Genomic DNA, 18288 nt, shown 5'->3' with positions numbered 1-18288 from the left:
CTTTTATGAACAAGCAAGAACTCAGAGATTTTATTACCACCAGACCTGCTTTACAAGAGCTTCTGAAAGAAGCATTACACACAGAAAGAAACAACCAGTATTAGCCTTTCTAAAAATACACCAAAAAGTAAAGAGCACCAACATAAAGAAGAATTTACACCAACAAATGGATAAAACAGGCAGTCAACATCAAATGGCAGCAACCCTAAATTTAAATTGACTGAATTCCCAATCAAAAGACACAGCCAAAACCCAACGGCATGTTACATCCAGACCTGTTTCACATGCAAGGATACACAAAGACTCAAAACAAAGGGATGGAGAAAGATTTACCAACCAAATGGAGAGCAAAAATAAATAATAAATAAATAAAAAGCAGGAGTTGCAATTCTTGTATCGGATAAAATAGATTTTAAAGCAACAAAGATATAGTGGTAAAAGGATCAATGCAACAACAAGAGCTAACGATCCTAACACCCAGATAGGAGACTTAGATTCAATGAGACAGAAAATTAATAAGGATATCAAGGACTCGAACTCAGATCCGGAACAAGTAAACTTAATAAATATTTATAGAGCTCTCCACTTCAAATACACAAAATATACATTCTTGTCAATACCACATCACACCTACCCATTAGTTTAAATGAAACATTGATTGGCCATTATTAATACCCAATTTTTTTCAAAATAAAGCAATATTTCCATTTACTCTCCCTCTTTCTTCCTCTCCTTTACTTATTTTTTTTTTCTTTCCTTCTCTCAAAAAAAAAGAAATCAACTTGTAAACCTCTAGATCCAGGTCGGCAATGTCTCTTTCATTGCTTGATTTCCTTTCTTCCCTTCCCTCCCTCCCTCCCTCCCTCCCTCCCCGCTTCCTCCCTTCCTTCCTTCCTTCATCCCTTCCTTCCTCCCTACCGTCCTTATTCCCTTCCTTCCTGCCTTCCTCCCCCCCCACAAAAAAAAAAAAGAAACTTTCGGGACTCTCATAAAGAGCTGAAATGTTCATGAATATCATACAGAACAGGAATTGACTGCATAACTGAACTGATAGAAGTCTAAAGTAATCTTTTTAACTTTTTTCTTAAAACGTTGCTGATCCTTTGTTTTTTAGCATTAAGAAAACTTTCCTTTTACATTATTACAGCTTTTAACAATTGAGTATAGTCCTACCAACAAAATTTGGAGCATATTTGTTTTTCTCTACCTGATTTCTCCAGAATTTGGAAACTATTCATGAGCATTTTTAACTTATGACAATATAGTTATCTGCATAAATGCAATAAGATTCTGTTTTCATTTGTAACAGGACACAACTGGAGAAACTGGTTATTTTACAAAGAATGACTGGAACTGTGTGCTTTTCTTTAAGGACTCAAACTTGACTTATGGACCCAATAAAAGCCCCTTGTAAAAACTGGCCTCATACCTTTGTCTACACAGTCCCTGTAACACAAGCGTTCCTGACTTGTGGTAAGCAAAGAATATCACTCTCTGACAGGTTCAGAAGCTCCAAGTTTATCTTGGATCCTCAAGAGGAGAGGGTCACCCAACTCATAGATATTTGATGGCACAAATTGGTGGCAGGGCTTGGCTTTTAAAAGTCTTATCCGAGATTCCTCCTATGGAACAATGTTCCATCAAAGCCAATTTAAAAGCCCAAGTAGGACAGGTATGGTGGCTCACACCTGTAATCCCAGCATTTTAGGAGGCTAAGGTGGGCAGATGACTTGAGGTCAGGAATTCGAGACAAGCCTGGCCAACATGGCAAAACTGCATCTCTACTAAAAAATACAAAATTAGCTGGGCATGGTGGCATGCACCTGTATTCCCAGCTGCTCAGGAGGCAGAGGCATAAGAATCACTTGAACCCAGGAGGTGGAGGTTGCAGTGAGCTGAGATGGCACCACTGCACTTCAGCCTGGGTGACAGAGCCAGACTCCATCTCTCCTTCCCCCCAACAAAAAAAAGCCTATGTAAAAAATAATTATTCTTGCTGCACTGTATACAAATAATTAAGCCAAGTATAAAAGAGCAAACCAATCCTACCATGGTTTGTCTTTAGTAAAAATGGGAAACTGGAAAGAGAAAAATTATGTTTCTTTTTTTGTTTTTGTTTTGTTTTGTTTTGGGGATGGAGTCTTGCTCTGTCACCCAGGCTGAAGTCCAGTGCCACAATCTCAGCTCAGTGCAACCTCCAACTCCCAGGTCCAATCGACTCTCCTGCCTCAGCCTCCTGAGTAGCTGGGATTACAGGTGTGCACCACCACACGCAGCTAATTTTTTTATCTTTAGTAGAGATGGGGTTTTACCATGTTGGCCAAGCTGGTCTCAAACTCCTGACCTTGTGATCCATCCACCCCAGCCTCCCAAAGTACTGGGATTACAGGCGTGAGCCACCCTGCCCGGCCAAAAAATTATGTTTCAAAAACTATAGTACACTTGTTTTTAGATTCTAGTCTTGCCTGACTTTTTAAAATTTTTACTATTTTCTACAGTTTGGACCAAATTGTAATTTTTCTTGGCTACAAGTCTTCAAAATAATGTTTTCAATTTTTTTTTTTCCTATTTTTCCTAATTTGGAGTAAGACAGACAATTTAAACTCCAGAAAAAAATAACAGAAATCTGTTTACATACACAAGCCACTTTCATGCCTGCCTGCTGGTGTATGGACTTCAGAGTGGTGTGGCCTATATTGATTTTTCAGGATTTTTCTTTTGTTTGTTGTTGTTTTTCTCCCTTTATTCCCCTGATTTCTCTTCCTAAGACATGAGGCTTCACAACCTGCTAAAAAATGAGCTTTCCTAGTAACTCAGGACCTGACCATCTAGGAATAAAGTATCCTTTGGAGAGGCTGAAATCAACTCAAAAGATCACAACCATTTATCTCTTAAGTACCTCTGAGTTGGAAGCTCCCTCCGGAAGCCTCCGGTCTTCCAGCCTTGCCACCTTTCCAGACAGAACCAATGTTCATCTTGCATATGCTGAGATGTCTCATGTCTCCCGGGAATGTATAAAACCAAGCGTGCTCTGACCACCTTGGACACACGTCATCAGGACTTCCTGAGGCTGGGTCACCGGTGTGTGTCCTCAACCTTGGCAAAATCAACTTTCTAAATTGAGACCTGTCTCAAATGTTGGGTGTTCACTCTGGCATGGTGGCCCCATGGGCTCTGTATCACATCTTCTCTGTTCATGAGTCCCCTCCCCACCAAAGATACCTAGCCACACCCCAGGGAGGCAACTCCCCCAAGTTAAATTGCCCCAAACCTTGCTATAGCTCAGAGTCTGGTGCCTGAATCATTGCCAGCCAGCAAAACAAAGGATCGGCAAGGACCCAAGTGGGCACTTTGCCTGACAGCGTGGATTTACCATGGCCGGTGGTTAAGACTGGGCCTCGCTGGCGTCCCTCCTCAGAGCAAAGTCTCTCCTTGGCTCTGGGCAGCTCCTTGAACCACCGGGTGGGCAAGGCACCTGCCTGGCTGCACCACCCATCACCATCCCCTTTGTCCACAGGATCCTTCTGTCCACAGGCCGCACAAGCTGGGCCAAGCAAAGTGAGCCTCCCACACTTGCCCAATCTCAGGCATACACATACGAGGCTCAGGAAGGCTGCTGTCCAGGGCTGTGGAAAGTGACTCGGGGCTTCCCTCTGGGGGACGGCGCACACAGCCCTGTGTTCAGCGGAGCCAGGGACACGCGGAGCCAATGCTCCTGGCCACAGCATGGGACTTGCAGCCTGGGGGGACCACCACAGGGAGCCCACCCTGCCAGGCACTGAGACCAGGGGCCGAGGAGTCTGTGCCCTGGCCTCCCCCTGGGACCCTCGGCCACAGTGCCTCCCAGGTCTCGCCCAGTCTCAGCTGGGGTCAGGCACACCCACTCTGGCCGACCTCAGGTGGCCCCAGCTAATCAAGCCTGATCCCCCAGCCCCTGGGCCTCCTCTTCACAATGTGGTCACAACGTCCACAGGAGAGGACTCCTAGGACTCCCAGGCCAGGCAGCAGGCCACACACCTCTCAGCCCTGAGACAGGTTCCTCAGCCAGGGTCCCAGCAGCTGGTCCTAAGTCACCCCTTAAAGGAAGGTGATGAATTCATGACGGCACATGCCCTGGGGAGGCCGGGACCTGCAAGGGCAGGGACAGCTTCAAACTGCCCTGGAAACCCCAGCAGGATGGCGAGCAGGAGAAGGAAAATGCAAGGCATTTCTAGCCACACCCACCTCCCCTCCAAACCCAACTGGGAAGAAATCCACCTCCTCCCTGTTTATAGAAGGGAGATAACACAGCAGAGCCCAACCTCCCCGTCACCACCCAGAGCTGCAAGACCATCCTAAAGCACACACACAGCTGACGTCCCAACAAGCACCAGGCACTCCCACCAACACGGCCCAACCATGGGCCTGAGTCGCGGACCAAGACCAGGACGTCCCAAGCCCACCAGGTCTTGCCCTCCTTGGCCATCCCCCGAGCGTCTCCATGTCGCAGTATTCGTTTAGCTTTCTCATGGGGCCCACATCCAAGAACCCCCAAATACCCAGAACCAGCCCCAGGCCTGGGCAGGAGGGGCCCCCCTACTTCCGAAATGAAGCCGCAGCAGGTGAACTGAGGGAAGCGTGAGAAGCAAAAGCCTCCGAATCCGAGTAACTGCCTTTGAGAGACAAACACGAAGCTCACTTCTGTCAGTCTCCGAATATCCAGAGGTCAAGAGCTCTGTCCACCCGGGAGGGCCCAGTTGCCCCCCTTACCTCTGCAAGCCACCCAGTGTGGACATCATCTTGGCCCCAGGCATCCAGTGAGGGGACAGCCGAGGCTTGAGCTCCCCGAGACGCAGGCACAGGTGGGGTGAGGCTGTGGGGCAGAGTGAACTGAATCCCCAGCCGCTCACCTGCCTGCCGGGGCGGGAGCCACGCCCTCTCCCCACACCTCCATCCAGGGCTTGGGCTTAACTGTTCTGTTCTCGGGAAGAACTGGCTGAGGGAGTCTGGGGCGCCCTGGATGGGCCTCTGTGTTCACCAGGCCTGGGAGGACCTGCCCAGGGGCTGCCCCCTGCTCCCCCACCCCACCCTCAGGGTCCATCCCTAGGGGGCTTGGAGGGAGCTGTCCCCACAAGGGACGGATTTGGTGGGCCCCAACAGCACAGCAAGGGCTTCTGAACTCAGGGCCAGACACGGACAAGAGGGCCGAGGGCCAGGCGGCCATTGCGAGGATGAGCAAGGAAACCCAGCCGGATTCCCCTGCTTCCTCCCCTCCTCCTCCTCTTCCTGAGCCTGCTTTACACTAGATGAAAATCCGACTTTTTAAAATCTTGGGCTGGACAATAAGTTTTGAAACAGGACACGGAAGTGGAAAATAAATACAAAAATTCGTTTAGATTTTACTGCATGAAAGTTCATTTCTCTCTTCAAGAAACAGATATAACTCTGAGACAAGCAGTCACAGACATGCGGCAACATTGTGGCCAAGAGCTAGAGTGAATCCAGGGAAAAGCGCAGATGCTCCACGGAGCTACAGGCCACGAACTGTGCCGCCCTGGCTGCCTCCCGAGGCCCTAGTGCCCACCATGCCCTCCAACACGCTCTCCACACACCGGCCACCATCCCACCACCCCTCCCTGCCGGTGCCAACCCAGCCTGGATTCTGGGATTGGCCCCAGCCCAAGCTGGCCTCCCTGCCCCAGCAAGGGCCTGGCTCAGGCCCCCTAGCCACAGGGGCAGAAACAAGGTGGCTGAGGGGCTGGGAGGAGGGGCCGAGCAGACATGGACTCCCTGGCATCAGACACCTGGGCTGGGTGGCTGGGACACCCCCTGGAGGGAGCTCTGCACAGCCCCTCCCACCGGGACCCAGCCCTGCTGTGTGGCTGCCTGCAGAGGCCCAGTGCCCCCAGCCTCCCTTCTCCATTTACCTGCACCTGCAGCCCAGGGGCCTGGAGCCCCCGCCCCTGCCTGGGCATCTCCCTCCAGCTGCTCTGTCGACCTCCTTGGCCCAAGTCTGCAGGAGTGGCCGGCAGAGCCGCTCCCAGTGCTCATGGCAGGCGGGAGGATGCGGGGCCTCGCTGGCACGGCTGGGCATCTCTCCACCCGGCGCGCCCTGCGCCCTCCACATTCCACTTTCCAGAGACATCTGTGTGGGATCTCACTCCCCCGTTAGGGAGCCTCCCCGGCTCCTTCCACCCAGCCTGACACAGGCTCAGCCCAGGAGCAAAGCAGATGGCACCTCATGGGTCCTGACCCCAGAATCCCCTTGGCCAAGCTGCACGTTACAGACAGTGGGGCCGGTGGGCAGCGACGTGCCCAGGGACACACGCCTGAGGTTCACAGCCAGGCACCTCCCTCCTGGGTCCAAGTCCCCAGCTCCCCAGACTCCAAGTGACTTATGGGGCCTGAGCAAGAAGGGTGGGCCTCGTTGGGGGGGGTCCTCAGCTGTCAGCCACCTTCAACCACCCCTCCAGGGGCAGACAGGGACAGTGCAGCGTGGAGTGGAGTAGTGGTCCCAGCCCTAGGCCCAGCCACAGAGGGAAAGGGACAGAGACCCAGCAGCCAGAAGGAGGAGGCTGCCTGTGACCAGTGGGGCTCTGCCAGGAGGCCCAGAGAGACAGGAGGCCTGGCCCCAGCTCCCCGATAGGAATCAGCTGCTCTGTCAGGCCCCTGGTCCACGGTGACTCAGGAACGCCAGTCAGACGCACACGTTCTGTCGGAGCAGATGCACACACCCATGGCAGAGCCCTAACCCGCGGGGTGCTGGCCAGAGGCCCCTCAGCCGCTTTGTGTAAGGGACAGCTCCACGTGCCCAGGAACCCGTCTCCATCAGCATTGGTCCCACTGGGAGGGCCACACCCAGAGACCCAAGGCCGGCGGGGAGCAGCCAGGAATGGGCAGGACAAATGCTCGTTTCCCTCTTCAGCCGCACTGAGGGCGGGTGGGCGAGCCCAGGGCCACCTAGGGGCAGGGGCAAGGGTACCCTAACTCAGAATACAGCAGACAAAGGATGGAGTCAGCTTCTGGGTCTCAGATCCCAGGTCCAGGGCTGCAGAAAGCAAGTCTCCTGTCCTGGGGCAGGCAGTGGAGTGGACTGTGGGTCGGCCAGGGGCTGGCAGGAGGGGGTTCCCCACAGGACTCCTTCTGCCCATCCTCCACCATCCAGGGCCACCCACCTGCCCGCGTGCACACCCCCAGCCCGGGAACCCTCACTACCAGGAAGAACGGTTCTCACTGTTCCCCAGTGATGCCCAGCATCCCTGGCCGCCATGCACCGTCCCTGCACCATCCCCGCACCGTCTCCTCCCTGTCCCTTGGGTCCCAGGGCCATGGAACCCGGGAAGGTGGCTCCAGGCACCGCACACTTCACCTGAAACAAAGGGAGTTATCACACTGCTTCCTGGCCACTGTGGCCTCTGTGCACTGCCGCTGGCACAGGCCGGTGGGGAGGGGGCGAAGCAGAAGCCACGAAGCCGCCTGAGGACCTGCCCCAGGCACGGGAGCAGACAGCCCAGCAGGACCCCAGCCCTGTCAGGCCACGCCTGGGCACACCCAGGAGGCACCTCCTCACCTGTCTGCCATCTAGAAACTTCACAGCAACTCTTGCCATCCAGAAAGGCAGGTGGGGAGACAGGGCCTATGCTCCCTATAGGGACTTGCCCTCCATGGGTGGGCACAGGAGGGCAGAGCCCTTGAATGTGAGGCTGCCAGGACCACCATGCCTACTGGGCCCTGTGGCCTCCTGGGCCCTGCCCTGGTCTGTCCTCCCCACTGAGGTCCAACAGGCAGCATCGGGGAGCATGGCCAAGCGCTCGTGCCTGCCCTAGGTCTGACCATCTACTAAAGCCAGTAGGGGCCTGGCCCAGGGCCTCAGCCTGGGGGCAGCCGGCCACCCCAGCTCCTTGTGTGTGGGTCCATGGAAAAGTGGGCAGGAGGGCTCAGGTCTGGGATGTTCCACCAGGAGGAAACTGGCCCGGGGCCTGGGTATCAGGAGGGCTCCCAAGACAGCCCCAGGAGCCCTGGTCCTTCCACCTGCCTCCAACCCTCAACTCAAGCTCCCGGTCTCTCCCGAGGGCCCCGCCCTCCCCCACCAGCCAATGCCTCATTCCAGCAGCTGTTTGCTCTCAACCTCTCTGACCGGCTTTTTATTTGGGGGTCTTGCTGTGTCCCCAGGCTGGAGTGCAGTGGTGCAATCATGTGGGGCTCCCTGTAGCCGAGGCCTCCTGCAGCTGGAACCCTAACCTCCCCTGTGGGAACTTCCTGTACCTGGAGCTCTAGGTGCGTCCCACCATGCCTGGCTAAACTCTAATTTTTTGCAGAGAAAGAGTCTCAGCACGTGTTGCCCAGGCTGCTCTCAAACTTCTGAGCTCAAGCGATCCTCCCACCTCGGCCTCTCAAAAGTGCTAGGATTCCAGGTGTGAGTCACCACGCCAGGCAATGGACCAGCTCCTTGAGGTAGGATTATTTTCCATTCCTCTGCGTCGCCTGGGCGGGGTGGACACAGATACCACACAGGCAACTTCAGGGTCCCAGACAGTCAGGGACACAGGCCAGGGGTAGGGCCTTTGCAGATCATAGGTGCCCAGAGGCAGCGGGACAGGGCCTGAACCCCAAGAGCTCTGGAGAGCAGCCAGCATGAAGCCCATTGCTAGGAGGCTGACGCACCAGGACAGGTGGGCAAGCTCTGGTCACTGGTTGGTTATATGCCTGCCATCTGGGCCCAGGCAGGCCTGTCATCTCTGCCTCCCACAGCCAGGGTCCTATGGACATCCTCCTGGGCCTGCAGGGCCACAGGAGCCCTAAACCCTTCCTCTGGGCCCTGAGTCCACAACCAACAGACACCCCTGGATCCCAACCACTTGCCCTTCTGCTTAGGAGATTGGCTTTCCCAAGGGCGCTCCCAGGGGCCAGCTGTCCTGGGATGGGTGGGGTGGGAGGGGCAGGCAGTTCCCTACCCACACTCCACTCCCCTGGGGCTGAGGCCACGAGGCCTGCACCTTCTTCCCTCTCCGGAGCTGTACACAGGCAGCTCTGACCCTTCCTGGGCCCCCTCCTCGGCCTCAGCCCAGGGGCCCTGGTTGTGTAACATCTTCTCAGGTTGCAGGAGCTTAGTTCTTAATGTGACAATTACCAGCTTCTAATCCGAACACAAAGGCCGCCCCTCAGCACCTTCAAACCCCAAGACCCTGGCTGGAGCCGCTGCGGACGGAATGGGGTCAGCACACGCCTGGCCGGAGCTGCTGTGTAAGGAATGCAAGGTCCAAACCCGCCTTCCTCCCCACCTGTTTTCATTGCTTTCCACGTGGCTGCAGCTTTGTCAGAACCTCTCAGGCTGAGGTTGGGCGGTGTGGAATTCCTGCATTTCTTTTGCACGTTTCCACCTCTGAGCAGGATCCAAGAGCCTTGATGCCCACAGGGACAGGAGGGGCCTGTGGATCCACCTTGGACAGGCCCAGCCGCTGAGGGCCTCCAGGGCCACCAGGAGCCACAAGGTGCCCACTCCACGTCCAGGCCTGCCCCGTGCAGCCTGCAGGAGCTCAGCCACCACCAGGGCAGTGCATGGAGACAGCGGCAGGGAGAGCACAGCGGCAGTCACATTAGGGCCAGGCCCTGGCCACACTAGGGCCCCAGCGGCCCAGGGGTTTTGGGAACGGGATGCATAGGCACTTCCAGACGGGCTTCGCAAGATGATTTCCCACTGACAAAAGCATAGGGAAGGTTGCAGCCAGTTCAGATTTTTACTGGACATTCACAACAGAAGCAGAGGTGCCTCCAAGTGTGTTGCACAGCCCACGGCTGCCAGGGCTGCTGGCCGGCTGAAGCGCTCTGCAGTGGCCCTCACTCACGCCTCCGCACACTCTCTGTAAGAAGCAGAGCCTGAGACTCAGAGCACAGCTCGCCCTGGTAACTCTTCCCAGCCGGCAGGCCCTCTAGAAGACGGAGGAAATGACACGTTCCTGTCACTCGGGCCCAGACACCAGCCACCATCACCCCTCCCAAGGGCACCCACAGCCTGTGGGACCTGGATCCATTCAGCAGAGCCTCAGTGCCTGGGTCATCTCGGCAACCAGGGTCATGGCCTACGTGGCCCTGCCCACAGCCCCCGACTACCCACCAGCAGCAAACAGCAGAACCACCCAGTGCCTCAGAGCTTTGGCAAGCGAGGCAGAGCCAGACACCCCCCTGCCAGGCAAGTGAGACCCAGTTCCACTTCTGTGCAGGCAAAGCTGATGCCACCCCAACAGGTCAGGACGGCAGCAGAGGCCTCCCCTCGCCCTGCCTACAAAGGAGGGAGTCTGTCCCACTCCCAGCTCTGCCAGACACTCCTGCAGAGGGCCTGCGTCTTGCAGTTCCCAGTGTGGGCCACAGTCCCCTACCCACTGCCAGCTCAGCCCTCAGAGCCAGCACAACACTCCCTCCCCGAGAGCCATTGCTGACCCCCAGTGGGCCCTGGCAGTGACGGGAGTGGCCGTCAGGCCTGGCTGGGCAGCGTCTTGTAGGGGTTGAGGATGCCCTTGGGGTCCAGCAGGGCCTTGAGCTGCTGCATGAGCTTCAGGGCCTCGTGTGGCTTGCTGTAGCCCAGCACGTCCCTCTTCCTGAAGCCCACGCCATGCTCCGCGCTGACGCTGCCCTGCTGCCTGGCCGTCCACTCATACACGTGAGGCTCCAGGGCGCCTAGGAGTGATGGGCTGAAGGCCTCCGCCGTCACGTTGAGGTGTAGGTTACCGTCTCCTGGAAGGACAAGGGCACTCGGGTCAGGCTGGGCAGGGCAGCCTCCAGGACCCCACTCCTCCCCCAACAGCCCCTCCTGAGATCCCCTCCCCAGCAACTCCAAGACACCCCTGGCTGAGCCTCACCCTCATGACACCTGCCCTGGACATGCCAACACCTGCTCTGGGACCTCTGCTACCTGGGCTTCTCCCTGCTTCTCTACCCAAGTTCTTCCCGACTACTTCCTACGCCCTCCGCTTGAGGCCAGCCCAGGGCTCCCATCTCCCCGAGCCGAGAGTGACCACATGAGAGACCACCTGCCACTGCCTCCGTCCTGACCTGGAAGAGCCCAGGACAGTCTCCCAGTCTGTACCCCCAGCACCTGGTCAGACAGAGGGGTCCACAGTGGCACCCAGGGCAGCTCTTTCCGGATGCCTGCCCCCCATCCCCCAAAGTCACTGCCCCTGGGGCAGCTCTATCTGGACGCCCACCCCCACAGTCACTGCCCCAGGGCAGCTCTATTAGACACCCCCATCCTGCAGACACCGTCCCTGGAGCTGCCCCAGGGACAGTGCCCCAGCCCCCCACCATCTCCCCTCTAGTCCACTCACCCCACACTGAGCCCCCAGGGCAGTGGCTCTCAGAACTCTCCCAACAGACCCTGCCTCTGGCCCGGCCCAGGCACAACCCCCTCTTCTGACTTCAGAGATCAAGAAGGTCATGGCTCAGAGAGGCTGGGCAAAGCCGGTGTCAGGGCCAAGTGAGGACCCCACCACACCTCCAGGCCAGCAGGAGAGGGAGCCAGAAACCAGCTCAAGGGCTGCCAGGACGAGAACAGCGGCTTTTAATGCAGAGCTGGACACTGAGGAGGGGCCCCAGAGGCAAACCAGGACGCACCACCCCAAACTGTGCCATGTTGGGGTGAAGGCAACTGAGAAGCGGCAGGTCCAAGACAAGCTCCCCCCACTCAAGCGCTGCCTGAGAGTACAACAGGAGTTACGGGAAAGGGCCCTCCCTCCACCAGCACAGACAAAGGTAAAGGCACCTCAGGCCCTGCCGTCCTCTGCCACTCCGTGCCCCCTCTGAGATGCCACCTGGAGACTCAGTCCACGTCCTGCCTGTGACATCCCTAAATCATGACTGTTGGTTGAGAGGCCATGTGGGCCTGAATTCATGCCACCTGTTTGAGAATCACTCATTCCCGTGGCTCCCAGGTGGCTGTGAAACGGGCATGTTGAGGAGCCTGTGTTTCTCCTGTTAACCTGTCTTTAGCTACAGGGTCCGTGCCAGCTGGGAACTAGAGCAGGAAACAGACAGAAAACTATTTCTCCACTCCTACCAGAACACCCCAGGCAGGGAGTAAGGCAGGGACCCCCCCCAGTCCCCTTGAGGCAGAGTATAGCAGGGTCCCCTCAGTCCCCCGGAGGCAGGGAGTATTAGCAGGGACCCCCCCCAGTCCCCCCGAGGCAGGGAGTATAGCAGGGACCCCCCCCAGCCCCCTGAGGCAGGGAGTATAACAGGGACCCCCCAGTCCCCCCAAGACAGGGAGTATAGCAGGCCCCCCCAGCCCCCCCAAGACAGGGAGTATAGCAGGACCCCCCAGTCCCCCCAAGGCAGGGAGTATAGCAGGACCCCCCAGTCCCCCCCAAGGCAGGGAGTATAGCAGGGACCCCCCCCAGTCCCCCCAAGACAGGGAGTATAGCAGGGACCACCCCCAGCCCCGAGGCAGGGAGTATAACAGGGACCCCCCCAGTCCCCCCAAGACAGGGAGTATAACAGGGCCCCGCAACAGTCCCCCGACACACACTCAAGCCAGAGAGGGATGAACACAACCCCCACCAAGGCCAGGGAGGACTGGCTGTGAAAGGAGAAGAACCATTTCCACAGAGTAACGTTTGTTTGTTTTGTTTTTCTGAGACAGGGTCCCCTTCATCACCCAGGCTGGAGCGCAGGAGAGTGATCGTCACTCTGCAATGCCCACCTCCCATGCCCAGGCAGTCCTCCAAGCTCAGCCTCCTGAGGAGCTGGGGCCTCAGGCATGTACCACCATACCCAGCTCATTATTTCTTTGTAGAGACGGGGTGTCTCACTATGTTGCCAGGCTGGTCTTAAACTCCTGACCTCAAGCAGTCCTCCCATCTCAGGTCCCCAAAGCGCTAAGAGGACAGGCGTGTGCCACATGCCTGGGGTCCACAGAGTATGTGAGCACAGTCACACTTCCCACTCACCCACCACTCACCACTCACCCACCGCTCACCACTCACCCACCACTCACCCACCCCTCACCACTCACCCACCGCTCACCACTCACCCACCACTCACCCACCCCTCACCTACCACTCACCACTCACCCACAGCTCACCACTCACCACTCACCCACCGCTCACCCACCTCTCACCCACCACTCATCCACAACTCACCCACCGCTCACCCACCTCTCACCCACCACTCATCCACAACTCACCCACCCCTCACCCAACACTCACCACTCACCCACAACTCACCCACCACTCACGTACCACTCACCCACCTTTACCCACCACTCACCACTCACCACCCACCACTCACCCACCGCTCACCACTCACCCACCACTCACCCACCGCTCACCCACCACTCACCACTCACCCACCACTCACCCACCGCTCACCACTCACCCACCGCTCACCACTCACCCCTCACCCACCACTCACCACTCACCCACCGCTCACCCATCACTCACCCCTCACCCACCGCTCACCACTCACCCACCGCTCACCACTCACCCACCGCTCACCACTCACCCACCGCTCACCACTCACCCACCACTCACCACTCACCCACCTCTCACCCACCTCTCACCCACCACTCACCACTCACCCACCACTCACCACTCACCCACCACTCACCACTCACCCACCACTCACCACTCACCCACCACTCACCCACCTCTCACCCACCACTTACCCACCACTCACCCACCGCTTACCACTCACCCACCGCTCACCACTCACCACTCACCCACCACTCACCCACCACTCACCACTCACCCACCACTCACCCACCACTCACCCACCTCTCACCCACCACTCACCCACCGCTCACCGCTCACCACTCACCCACCACTCACCACTCACCCACCGCTCACCACTCACCACTCACCCACCACTCACCCATCACTCACCCACCTCTCACCCACCACTCACCCACCGCTCACCACTCACCACTCACCACTCACCCACCTCTCACCCATCACTCACCCCTCACCCACCACTCACCCCTCACCCACCACTACCTCTCACCCACCAATCATCACTCACCCACCACTCACCACTCACCCACCGCTCACCCACCTCTCACCCATCACTCACCACTCACTCACCACTCACCGCTCACTCACCGCTCACCCACCACTCACCACTCACCCACCACTCACCCCTCACCCACCACTCACCCACCACTCACCCATCACTCACCATCCACCGCTCACCACTCACCCACCACTCAGCCCTCACTCACCCCTCACCCACCACTCACCCACTGCTCACCACTCACTCACTCACTGCCTGGCCAGAGCCACCCCCAGTCCTGCAGACCCGCTTGTGGTAAGCACCCTACACAGATGTGGCATTTTTTATGCCACATTTCTACGGTGCCTTTCCTAGGACAACCTTTTGTGTTGAGACACACACTTAGCATCATGTCACAACAGCTTCCGTTGTGAAGTGGATGACAGCTGTGGTTTGTCACCTCAGGCGATGGCTGTGCCACACTGCCTCGGTGTGTACAAGGCTGTGCCATCTGGGCGTGAGTGCCCTTGTGGTGCTCACACAAAATGAAACCACCTAATGACACACTGCTCAGGACACATCCCCATCACTGAGCAACACCTGATCGCCACCCGAGCAACGGCAGCCTGCACCCGGATCTGCAGCTGGAACTCAGGCTGCCTCGGGTCCCAAAGGCACCGAGCTGAGAACATGCAGATTAAAGCGTTTCCCGGTGGGGCCCCGGGCCCTCGCCCTCCCCACCCATTGCAAAAGCAAACCACCTCCCCTGCAGGCCTCAAATAATTCCTACAGATAAACATCTAACGAATATGAGCTCACACCAAAAATCACACACACAAGAAGACAAACCACCGTGGGCAAGGTCACAATGAGACCCAGAAATGCCTCTGACACTGTCATTTCCAGACACAGAACACCAAGCTGTCAAAAGTATAAAACCACAAAATCTGATCCAGCAGTTTTCAAACATCCACGCCGACCTTCTGGAGATGAAACGCATCATGCTGGCCTGTAGCACTTAACGGGCAGGTCCGATGGCGGATCACAGCGGCAGAGACCACCAAGCCAGAGACAATGCCAGCAGCATCTGAAAGCCGAGGTGGGGCTTGGACTGAGTTCCAGGAAGAGAAGAGACGGAGGGAAGCGTGGTTTGAAGACTCTGGTGGCTGAGGAACTTCTAAAGCCAGCAAAACCCCAAAGCCCAGGAAGTGCCAGGCAGGTAAGCAAACACTCACCTGGCCAGACAGACTGAAACTGCAGAACCCCAAAGACAACGAAAGGAGCAAGAAAGAAAAAGCGGATTCCCTCCATTCCACCCCAAGGGAACAGCAGATGTCAGAAGAGGCAGAACCAACAGGCAGAAGGAGGCTCCCCTCTGCCACTGGGAAGTACTGTCAACCCAGAACCACTGAAATCCACTGGAGAAAAGACATTTTTATCCACTACATCAGTACATTTCCAGATTAAATCTGAACCGTTCTGTCACCTGTTTTCCATGCCAAGGAAAACACTGTGTGAGATTCAGGCAGAGGCTGTGGGTATACTGGCCACACACAATCAGGATGGTGACAGGGTGATGTGTGGCTGAATGTGGCAGAACCGGAATACGGCCCAAACAGCATGCAGGTGCCCCTCGGTGTCCCCGGGGGCCTGGATACAGGACCCCTCAGATACCAAATTCCTCAGATGCGCAAGTCCATGGCAGAAAATGGTGTGGGATTTGCATATAAACCACACACATCCTCCTGGTATGCTTTTTTTTTTTTTTTTAATGGAGTTTCACTCTTTTGCCCAGGCTGAAGTAGTACAATCTTGGCTCACTGCAACCTCCATCTCCTGGGTTCAAGTGATTCTCCTGCCTCAGCCTCCCAAGTAGCTGGGATTACAGGCACCCACCACCACGCCAGGCTACTTTTTGCATTTTTAGTAGAGAAGGATTTTGGCCATGTTGACCAAGCTGGTCTTGAACTCCTGGCCTCTGATGATCCACCAGAGGCTCCCAAAGTGCTGGGATTACAGGCTCACGTAAGCCACCATGCCCGGCCCCTCCCGATACTTTAAATCACCTCTAGATCACTTACACCGCTGGTGCAATGGAAATGCTGCGTCAGCCGCTGTTATACTGCAATGTCTTTTATTTGTATTTTTTTTATTGCTGCATTGTTATTGAATCTGCAGATGTGGAGCCCGTGAATACAGGGGCTGACCATAAGCCAGTGGGGAAAACAACAGCGAACGTGACGGGCCAAGAAGCCCTCCTGCCACACACCCATCAGGGCTCCCAGAGGCAGAACCAGCAGGGCAAGTGTGCAGAGAGCGAGTGAGAGCGAGACTAGACACCCTCAGAGAAAGACGCACAGAGAGAAAAATGGACACACACACAGCCAGACACAGGGAGACGACAGACGCTGATTTTAATGAACTGACTCGTGACTAGGGGAGCTAAGTCCAAAATCTGAAGTGCAGGTCACCAGGCTGGAGATCCCAGCAGGAGGTAGGGCTGCAGCTCAGGTCTCCATCTACGCCAGAATCCCCTCTTCCTGGAAAGACCACAGATTTTTGCTGTTGAGGCCTTCAACTGACTGGGTAAGGCCCACCCACACTACGGTGAAGGCCTTCAACTGACTGGGTAAGGCCCACCCATGCCATGGTGAAGGCCTTCAAATGACTGGGTAAGGCCCACCCATGCCATAGTGAAGGCCTTCAAATGACTGGGTAAGGCCCACCCATGCCATGGTGAAGGCCTTCAAATGACTGGGTAAGGCCCACCCATGCCATTGCAAAGGCCTTCGACTGATTGGGTAAAGCCCACCTACCCCTTGACAGGAGAGCTTCTGTACTCAACATCTACTGATTTAAATGTTAATCACACATAAAAAATACTTCCACAGAAACACCCAGAGTAGAGTTTGAGCAAACAAGAGGGCACCAGACCTAGCCCAGCAGACACAGAGAATTCACCGTCACACACTTTTGGGGAATGACTCTGATTAACCTCAAACCCAGAGGGCTAGACATGCCCACCACGGTGCCAGGATGACCACCGACAGTTAGTAAACAGCAAAAAGGTAAGTGACAACATAAACCAGAAGAAGAGCAAAACCTAGAGGAAAAAACAGACAAGAAGTGAGAGACAAAGAGCAGGGTGAAGTACAGAAACCCGAAACCTGGCCACAGCCCATGCACACCAACCAAACGCTGTCATTAAAGACGGAAACAAGAGGGACGCAAACAAGAGGCATGAAAACTGCCTGGGAGCGTCCACAAGAAACACATCTAAATCACTGAGAACAGAAAGGCTGAAAGCAACAGGAGGAAAAGCACCACATCTGACAAACGCTCAATAAAAGCAAGTTAGCATCTCTGCACCGTGCGCAAAGCAGACGCCACGGCAATGGGCCACGCTGGAGACAGAGTGAGTCCATGGAGGTAAGAGATCCCTTTCACCAGAACCAAGCGCCAAACCTCACATCCCCCGCCCCTGAGAACTTGTCTTCAGAACCTCCAAAGCTACAGAGGGAACACATCAGTCATGTCCAGGGATTTCCAGCGCCTCTCTCGGGGACTGGCAGCTCAGCAGGATGTAGAGTGAACACACAATGTATACATTTCATCTGATGGATCTGTACAAACGCTGATTCCACCAACTGTGGAGAGCACATTCTGTTCAAGCACTCTACAGTCATGAGAGCTGATCACAAGTTGGCCACTGATCGAGTTTCAATAACCTGATCTGAGGAGGACCAAGTTTCCTGGGTGTGATGCAATAAACACAAAGTCAGTGTTTAAAATAGCTAGAAAACCATGTTTGGAAATTATGAAACATACTTCTGCATAGCCCATGGGTCAAGGAGGAAATGATAATGCCCAGGCAGGTGCCTCACACCTGTCATCTTTGGCTTTGAGAGGCCAAGGAGGGAGCACTGCTTGACGCCAGGGGTTCAAGACCAGCCTGGCCACACAACTGGCTCTACCTGACTCTGGCGCTACAAATATATATGTGGTATAGATCAGATGTCACTGTGCTGCCCAGGCTGGTCTTAAACTCCTGGACTCCAGCAATCTTCCCACCTCCGCTTCCTAAAAACACTGCGATTACAAGTGTGAGCCACCACACTGGGCCTACAAAAACTATTTTTTTTTTGTTAGCCAGGCCTGGTGGTATGTCTGAGGTGACAGGCCTGCTTGATCCCGGAAGGCTGAGGCTGTGGTGAGCCATGATTATGCCACTGCACTCCAGCCTGGATGACAGCGAGACCCTGTCCCCACAAAAAAAAGGGTGCGGGGTCACCCCACAAATGCTACATACAAAGAAAGCAAAAGAACATGTGA

The 18288-nt window shown here is 55.8% G+C and overlaps 2 protein-coding genes across 6 annotated transcripts in view; both read right to left on the bottom strand.

Moving 5' to 3' along the window:
* The window catches only part of GAL3ST2 (galactose-3-O-sulfotransferase 2), a 34714-nt gene extending 29848 nt beyond the window's left edge, over positions 1-4866 (bottom strand). Inside the window, exon 1 of the mRNA XM_008999838.6 lies at positions 4750-4866. Within this exon, the coding sequence (XP_008998086.3) occupies positions 4750-4793 (44 nt within the window). The 5' untranslated portion in view covers positions 4794-4866. The remainder of the gene's footprint in view (positions 1-4749) is intronic.
* A 4836-nt stretch (positions 4867-9702) lies between these two features.
* The window catches only part of D2HGDH (D-2-hydroxyglutarate dehydrogenase), a 33035-nt gene continuing 24449 nt past the window's right edge, over positions 9703-18288 (bottom strand). For 3 of the 5 annotated variants that reach the window (XM_078329017.1, XM_008999836.5, XM_017973879.4), the window contains one exon: positions 9703-10710. Coding sequence is in view for 3 of the 5 variants with exons in the window: in XM_008999836.5 (XP_008998084.1) it covers positions 10451-10710 (260 nt within the window). In the remaining 2 variants the exon portion in view is untranslated. Of the gene's footprint in view, positions 10711-16345; positions 16497-18288 lie in introns of those variants that run through there. The other 2 variants (XM_078329016.1, XM_017973878.4) reach the window with 2 other exon arrangements.

Source organism: Callithrix jacchus, chromosome 6 (assembly GCF_049354715.1).
Source record: "Callithrix jacchus isolate 240 chromosome 6, calJac240_pri, whole genome shotgun sequence".
Lineage (NCBI taxonomy): Eukaryota > Metazoa > Chordata > Mammalia > Primates > Cebidae > Callithrix > Callithrix jacchus.
The sequence above is the reverse complement of the archived record's forward strand: the minus strand, read 5'-3'. Positions and strand labels throughout refer to the sequence as shown.